The following is a 9,704-nucleotide window of genomic DNA, read 5'->3' on the forward strand; positions in this document are numbered from 1 at the left end:
GCTGAAGAGACGAAACACTTTATATATAAATATATATATACAAATATATATAGAGAGAGAGAGCTGGAGAGACGAAACACTTTATATATAAATATAAATATATATATACAAATATATATAGAGAGAGAGATCTGAGAGACTAAACACTTTACATATAAATATAAATATATATATACAAATATATATAGAGAGAGAGATATGAGAGACTAAACACTTTACATATAAATATAAATATATATATACAAATATATATAGAGAGAGAGATCTGAGAGACTAAACACTTTACATATAAATATAAATATATATATACAAATATATATATATAGAGAGAGAGAGAGCTGAGAGACGAAACACTTTATATATAAATATAAATATATATATACAAATATATATAGAGAGAGAGAGAGCTGAGAGACGAAACACTTTCTATATAAATATAAATATATATATACAAATATATATAGAGTATATATAGAGAGAGAGAGAGCTGAGAGACGAAACACTTTATATATAAATATAAATATATATATACAAATATATATAGAGAGAGAGAGCTGAGAGACGAAACACTTTATATATAAATATAAATATATATATACAAATATATATATAGAGAGAGAGAGCTGAGAGACGAAACACTTTATATATAAATATAAATATATATATACAAATATATATATAGAGAGAGAGAGCTGAGAGACGAAACACTTTATATATAAATATAAATATATATATACAAATATATATAGAGAGAGAGAGAGCTGAGAGACGAAACACTTTACATATAAATATAAATATATATATACAAATATATATATAGAGAGAGAGAGCTGAGAGACGAAACACTTTATATATAAATATAAATATATATATACAAATATATATAGAGAGAGAGAGCTGAGAGACGAAACACTTTATATATAAATATAAATATATATATACAAATATATATAGAGAGAGAGAGCTGAGAGACGAAACACTTTATATATAAATATAAATATATATATACAAATATATATAGAGAGAGAGAGCTGAGAGACGAAACACTTTATATATAAATATAAATATATATATACAAATATATATAGAGAGAGAGAGCTGAGAGACGAAACACTTTATATATAAATATAAATATATATATACAAATATATATAGAGAGAGAGAGTTGGAGAGACGAAACACTTTATATATAAATATAAATATATATATACAAATATATATATAGAGAGAGAGAGCTGGAGACGAAACACTTTACATATCAATATAAATATATATATACAAATATATATAGAGAGAGAGAGCTGAGAGACGAAACACTTTACATATAAATATAAATATATATATACAAATATATATAGAGAGAGAGAGAGCTGAGAGACGAAACACTTTACATATAAATATAAATATATATATACAAATATATATAGAGAGAGAGAGAGCTGGAGAGACGAAACACTTTATATATAAATATATATATACAAATATATATAGAGAGAGAGAGCTGGAGAGACGAAACACTTTATATATAAATATAAATATATATATACAAATATATATAGAGAGAGAGATCTGAGAGACTAAACACTTTACATATAAATATAAATATATATATACAAATATATATATAGAGAGAGATATGAGAGACTAAACACTTTACATATAAATATAAATATATATATACAAATATATATAGAGAGAGATCTGAGAGACTAAACACTTTACATATAAATATAAATATATATATACAAATATATATATAGAGAGAGAGAGAGAGCTGAGAGACGAAACACTTAATATATAAATATAAATATATATATACAAATATATATAGAGAGAGAGAGAGCTGAGAGACGAAACACTTTCTATATAAATATAAATATATATATACAAATATATATATATAGAGAGAGAGAGCTGAGAGACGAAACACTTTCTATATAAATATAAATATATATATACAAATATATATAGAGAGAGAGAGCTGGAGAGACGAAACACTTTATATATAAATATAAATATATATACAAATATATATAGAGAGAGAGAGCTGAGAGACGAAACACTTTATATATAAATATAAATATATATATACAAATATATATAGAGAGAGAGCTGGAGAGACGAAACACTTTATATATAAATATAAATATATATATACAAATATATATAGAGAGAGAGCTGGAGAGACAAAACACTTTATATATAAATATAAATATATATATACAAATATATAGAGAGAGAGAGAGCTGAGAGACGAAACACTTTATATATAAATATAAATATATATATACAAATATATCTAGAGAGAGAGCTGGAGAGACGAAACACTTAATATATAAATATAAATATATATATACAAATATATATAGAGAGAGAGAGAGCTGAGAGACGAAACACTTTACATATAAATATAAATATATATATACAAATATATATAGAGAGAGAGAGAGCTGAGAGACGAAACACTTTACATATAAATATAAATATATATATACAAATATATATATAGAGAGAGAGAGCTGAGAGACGAAACACTTTATATATAAATATAAATATATATATACAAATATATATAGAGAGAGAGAGCTGAGAGACGAAACACTTTACATATAAATATAAATATATATATACAAATATATATAGAGAGAGAGCTGGAGAGACGAAACACTTTATATATAAATATAAATATATATATACAAATATATATAGAGAGAGAGAGAGCTGAGAGATGAAACACTTTATATATAAATATAAATATATATATACAAATATATATAGAGTATATATAGAGAGAGAGAGAGCTGAGAGACGAAACACTTTATATATAAATATAAATATATATATACAAATATATATAGAGAGAGAGAGCTGAGAGACGAAACACTTTATATATAAATATAAATATATATATACAAATATATATATAGAGAGAGAGAGCTGAGAGACGAAACACTTTATATATAAATATAAATATATATATACAAATATATATATAGAGAGAGAGAGCTGAGAGACGAAACACTTTATATATAAATATAAATATATATATACAAATATATATAGAGAGAGAGAGAGCTGAGAGACGAAACACTTTACATATAAATATAAATATATATATACAAATATATATATAGAGAGAGAGAGCTGAGAGACGAAACACTTTATATATAAATATAAATATATATATACAAATATATATAGAGAGAGAGAGCTGAGAGACGAAACACTTTATATATAAATATAAATATATATATACAAATATATATAGAGAGAGAGAGCTGAGAGACGAAACACTTTATATATAAATATAAATATATATATACAAATATATATAGAGAGAGAGAGCTGAGAGACGAAACACTTTATATATAAATATAAATATATATATACAAATATATATAGAGAGAGAGAGCTGGAGAGACGAAACACTTTATATATAAATATAAATATATATATACAAATATATATATAGAGAGAGAGCTGGAGAGACGAAACACTTTATATATAAATATAAATATATATATACAAATATATATATAGAGAGAGAGAGCTGAGACGAAACACTTTACATATAAATATATATATACAAATATATATAGAGAGAGAGAGCTGAGAGACGAAACACTTTCTACATGATTCCTGAGTGTTTGATGAGTTTTATCATTTAAGAGAAACGATAATCATATTCTGGGTTATTTAATGATGATGTCACAGTCACAATTTAAAAACGTACGGACGCAAATAATTCATAAATAAGACGATCGCATTCCGCCGGTAGAAATGGATCCTGAGCTCATAACAGAACACAGAACACAGTTTAACAGACTACAGAGAGAAACACTCTACAGTGGTGATCACTGTGTGTCTTTATTAGTTATTATATTATTAGTTACTGTTATTAAGTACAGTGATCATGTGAAGACACTAACTTATCTAAAGTCTCTCCAGCTGTTAAAGCCGACTGACAGATCCTCTGACAGAGGAAAGGACGTCTCATGTCTCTTTAAACATATCTCCTCGTTCCTCTCTCCTCGTATGGTTTCCTCCATGCATCCCTGGTGGGAGGGACTAAGACGCAAGGAAAGGACACAAGTGAGGGAAACGGGGATGCAATTAAGAGACTTGAGATGAACCCTTTATTGTTAACAAATCTACTACATGTAGTTCTGGGTACATGTACTATACTGGGTACACGTAGTACACTGGGTACCCAGCAATACATAGTGCTACGTTAAATTACTTCTTTGTGATTTCAATAATCAAACATTTCATTGTCTCCTTGATCAGAAGCAATGTGTCCAGCAACCACTAGGTGGTGCTGTTTAGATATAATTTGTACTATTTTTTGTGACAGAAATAATGAATATGTAAAAAGGTACCCTTTAATGTTAATATACATGTACACTCAAAACATTTTATTCTGTCATAACGAGATGAGACACACAATACTTTAAACCAGGACTATTTATTAGACATTGTCACTATTTCAATGTGATTAAAGCAATAACTGCAGTGACATTAATAAACATGTAATAACAGGTTTATAACAATGTTAACTCAACACAAAACGTACGGTGGCCCTGAGGGTCAAACTGTAAAAGGTAGATATGTATTAATAATAAACGAGCTGCTGTGGTCACATTTACAGAATATGTTCCGGATTTATTTTACCTAATTATTGATGTTGTATTTCATTATGAGGACATGACATTATGCAAAGATTTCTTACTTAAAAGAGGTCCTGCAGGATTAGGACATGACGTCATGCCTTGAGGATTACAAGGACAGGTGTCCTAAACCATCTGGTCTCAGAGCTTTTGGAGAAACTCTATATGTGTTGAACAAACCACCAGAAATCATGTAAAAAGATCCAAACATGTTCTGAACGTCGTGCTTTGAGATCAGAAGACATTGAACATCTGATGTTCTGCAGCTCCACAGATCCAAACGTATCGATCTGTCATTCTACAAAAGATGAAACCAGCACCTCCCTTCATCTCGTTATTCACGGTTTTATCCTCCATCCTGGTCCTGGTCCTGGTCCTCAGCTGTTGGAGGGCGGGTCTGGCTTCAGTCGGATGGACCAGGAGTTGGCGGACACGATGTCTCCCCGGCGGTGGATGCGACAGGTGTAAACGCCCTCGTTGAACTCGTTGGCGACGATGCGGAGGTCTCGGTCCTTCATGACGATGTAACCGGGTATGGAGGTCAAGATCTGCTCGCCGTCTTTATACCAGCTGAAGAAAACAGAGCCGCAAAGTCAAGACATGGAAGAGATGGTTTCGGTTTCAGAATCTTGGAAAGTTATTTTCTTTCCCCATGAACCTTCCTCCACTGATGGTGAGACTCTAAAGCCACAATTCCACCTGGCGTGGTTTAGTTCCTACTGCACCACCGTCTCCCTGTTCCACTGTCTCACTGTTCCACCGTCTCCCTGTCTCACTGTCCCACTGTTCCACCGTCTCACTGTTCCACTGTTCCACCGTCTCCCTGTCTCACTGTCCCACCGTCTCCCTGTTCCACTGTCCCACTGTTCCACCGTCTCCCTGTCTCACTGTCCCACTGTTCCACCGTCTCACTGTTCCACTGTTCCACCGTCTCCCTGTCTCACTGTCCCACCGTCTCCCTGTTCCACTGTCCCACTGAACCACTGTTCCACCGTCTCCCTGTTCCACTGTCTCACTGAACCACTGTCCCACTGTTCCACCGTCTCACTGTTCCACCGTCTCCCTGTTCCACTGTCTCACTGTTCAACTGTTCCACCGTCTCCCTGTTCCACTGTCTCACTGTTCCACCGTCTCCCTGTCTCACTGTCCCACTGTTCCACCGTCTCACTGTTCCACTGTTCCACCGTCTCCCTGTCTCACTGTCCCACCGTCTCCCTGTTCCACTGTCCCACTGAACCACTGTTCCACCGTCTCCCTGTTCCACTGTCTCACTGAACCACTGTCCCACTGTTCCACCGTCTCACTGTTCCACCGTCTCCCTGTTCCACTGTCTCACTGTTCAACTGTTCCACCGTCTCCCTGTTCCACTGTCTCACTGAACCACTGAACAACTGTCTCACTGTTCCACCGTCTCCCTGTTCCACTGTCTCACTGTCCAACTGTTCCACTGTCTCCCTGTTCCACTGTCTCACTGAACCACTGTCCCACTGAACAACTGTCTCACTGTTCCACTGTCTCACTGTTCCACTGTCCCACTGAACCACAGTTCCACCGTCTCACTGTTCCACCGTCTCCCTGTTCCACTGTCTCACTGTTCAACTGTTCCACCGTCTCACTGTTCCACTGTCCCACTGTTCCACTGTCCCACTGAACCACTGTTCCACCGTCTCCCTGTTCCACTGTCTCACTGAACCACTGTCCCACTGTCTCACTGTTCCACTGTCTCACTGTTCAACTGTCTCCCTGTTCCACTGTCTCACTGAACCACTGTCCCACTGTCTCACAGTCTCACTGAACAACTGTCTCACTGTTCCACTGTCCCACTGTCTCACTGAACCACTGTCTCACTGTTCCACTGTCCCACTGTTCCACTGTCTCACTGAACCACTGTCTCACTGTTCCACTGTCTCCCTGTTCCACTGTCTCCCTGTTCCACTGTCTCACTGAACCACTGTCCCACTGATTCACTGTTCCACTGTCTCACTGATACACTGTCTCACTGAACCACTGTCTCACTGATACACTGTCTCACTGTTCCACTGTCTCACTGTCCCACCGTCTCCCTGTCCCACTGTCTCACTGTTCCACCATCTCCCTGTTCCACTGTCCCACTGTCTCACTGAACCACTGTTCCACCGTCTCCCTGAACCACTGTCCCACTGTCTCACTGTTCCACTGTCTCACTGTTCCACTGTCCCACTGTTCAACTGTTCCACTGTCTCCCTGTTCCACTGTCTCACTGAACCACTGTCTCACTGTTCCACTGTCTCACTGATCCACTGTCTCACTGTTCCACTGTCTCACTGAACCACTGTCTCACTGAACCACTGTCTCACTGTACCACTGTCTCACAGTCTCACTGAACAACTGTCTCACTGTCTCACTGTTCCACTGTCCCACTGAACCACTGTCTCACTGTTCCACTGTCTCACTGTTCCACTGTACCACTGTCTCACTGTTCCACTGTCTCACTGTTCCACTGTCCCACTGTCTCCCTGTCCCACTGAACCACTGTCTCACAGTCTCACTGAACCACTGTCTCACTGTCTCCCTGTCTCACTGTTCCACTGTCCCACTGAACCACTGTCTCACTGTTCCACTGACTCACAGTCCCACTGTCTCACTGTTCCCCTGTCCCACTGTCTCCCTGTCTCACTGTTCCACTGTCTCACTGTCTCAATGTCCCACTGTTCCCCTGTCCCACTGTCTCCCTGTCTCACTGTTCCACTGTCTCACTGTCTCAATGTCCCACTGTTCCCCTGTCTCACTGAACCACTGTCTCACTGTTCCACTGACTCACACTCACACTGTCTCACTGTTCCCCTGTCCCACTGTCTCCCTGTCCCACTGTTCCCCTGTCTCACTGAACCACTGTCTCACTGTTCCACTGTCTCACTGTCCCACTGTTCCTACAGGAGAAATGAGTTCATAAATTCAGACATATCTTGTTGTCTCCAGAGCTTTTAGTCACATCTCATGATCTTCCTCATGGGTGGAGTTGCTCAGTTGTCATGGACACGGTTCAGTTATCACATGTCCTCAGTACGAGACCTTCAGGGTTACCTGGCAACGGGCCTCCTCAGGTCATGTGATAACTAAAGCTTCGCCATGACAACTGGGCAACTCCATGGGAAGACCATGAGATGTGGTTGAAAGCTCTGGAAACAAGTAAGTGTGTTTGTCAAAGCTGAAGAACAAACGTTGATCAGGGTTCATGTCTCTAGTGGTCACACTGTTATTGATCATCAATTCATTTTCATTGAAGTCGTAAAAATAATAAAATGTTTCTATTTTCTGTTCATAAATCATGTGTCCACGTAAACGTGATACATTTGATCTCTTTGATGTCGTTTTATAAACTGAATAATGGAGTAGATACTCATTCAGTGTGCTGCACACTGACTGTAATCCATCGGCCTTAATAATAATAATAACTGGAAAATTTCGCAAGAAATGTTGACAGTGTGGCTTCTACTGCCCGAAGACGTCGCAATATATACACACACCAATGTTACCGGTAGTATCGTTCAGGTTCGATTGCGATATCGCTTCTCTATTTTCTGCATTTTAGATTCATACTCTCGGATTGAATCACAAGCATTCCAGTTAGAATTCACTCTGGAGCTTTTATTTTGAAAGGGGAGGGGGGGCCTGACGTGCGGCCTGATCGGGAATCGTGTGATATCTATTTTTCGGAGAGATTCGTCCAGCGGTTTTCCCGAAAATCCCAAAAAACTGAGCAGAATTTCACTTGAATGGGGTTTCGGCGTGAAGAGAGCTAAAAACACTTAACTTTGGGCCCATATTGACGAGCCATACTTTAACGTAGAAACATGATTCAAAGTTTAAAACGTTGACGAAACGCTGCACTTTATTGAGCCAAAGGGACATTTTGATAGCTAGCACAGTTTTCATGAAGTCGCAGATTAAGTTTCAGGAAAATGTTGTGTCTGTTTCAGATGTTATTATGGGTGTGTATGTTATAATGGATGTGTATTTTATAATGGGTGTGTATGTTATAACGGGTGTGTATTTTATAACGGGTGTGTATGTTATAACGGGTGTGTATGTTATAACGGGTGTGTATGTTATAACGGGTGTGTATGTTATAACGGGTGTGTATGTTATAACGGGTGTGTATGTTATAACGGGTGTGTATGTTATAACGGGCGTGTATGTTATAACGGGCGTGTATGTTATAACGGGCGTGTATGTTATAACGGGCGTGTATGTTATAACGGGTGTGTATGTTATAATGGGTGTGTATGTTATAACGGGTGTGTATGTTATAACGGGTGTGTATGTTATAACGGGTGTGTATGTTATAATGGGTGTGTATGTTATAACGGGTGTGTATGTTATAACGGGTGTGTATGTTATAACGTGTGTGTATGTTATAACGGGTGTGTATGTTATAACGGGTGTGTATGTTATAACGGGTGTGTATGTTATAATGGGTGTGTATGTTATAATGGGTGTGTATGTTATAACGGGTGTGTATGTTATAACGGGTGTGTATGTTATAATGGGTGTGTATGTTATAATGGGTGTGTATTGCGCAGCTCGTTAAGAGCTAGAGTGAGAGCATAACCGTCAGAGTGGAGCAGAGCAGGAAAATATTCTGTGATTTTTCCAAACAAATTGCTCCAGCTCCCACAATTCTCTCTTGAACTCTTTGAAACTGAACTCTTTGAAACTCTTGAAACACCATTTTGGCCAAAAAGCTTGGAAATGTTGTGCTGTCGCACACAGATGTCTGTGGAATCCAACGGACTTACACATTTGGCTCAAAGAGCCTCAGAGCGACATGAACTCCAACCAACTGCTCCATCAGACTCCATGTTACATCTCACCACTCATTTCTCAAAGAATGCAGATGGTACCAGTTTTGCATATTGCGCTTGAGCTCACATTATTAACACCACAAACGTAAACAACACATCAGCGCGTTTGCCAGAGTCTTATCTTTCTCACGGTATCCATATTCTGGCACTCAGACTCCTGCTAATTTGTTAAAAGGAGTTAGGGGTCTCTCTC

At 37.0% G+C, this 9,704-nt stretch overlaps 1 protein-coding gene across 1 annotated transcript in view; it reads right to left on the reverse strand.

Moving 5' to 3' along the window:
• Positions 1-3,760: 3,760 nt before the first annotated feature.
• Positions 3,761-9,704, reverse strand: part of mmp23bb (matrix metallopeptidase 23bb) — a 25,003-nt gene continuing 19,059 nt past the window's right edge. The window contains exon 8 of the mRNA XM_079272647.1: positions 3,761-5,237. Within this exon, the coding sequence (XP_079128773.1) occupies positions 5,045-5,237 (193 nt within the window). The 3' untranslated portion in view covers positions 3,761-5,044. The remainder of the gene's footprint in view (positions 5,238-9,704) is intronic.

The sequence above is a fragment of the Melanostigma gelatinosum genome (genome assembly GCF_949748355.1).
Source record: "Melanostigma gelatinosum genome assembly, chromosome: 7".
Taxonomy (NCBI): Eukaryota; Metazoa; Chordata; class Actinopteri; order Perciformes; family Zoarcidae; genus Melanostigma; species Melanostigma gelatinosum.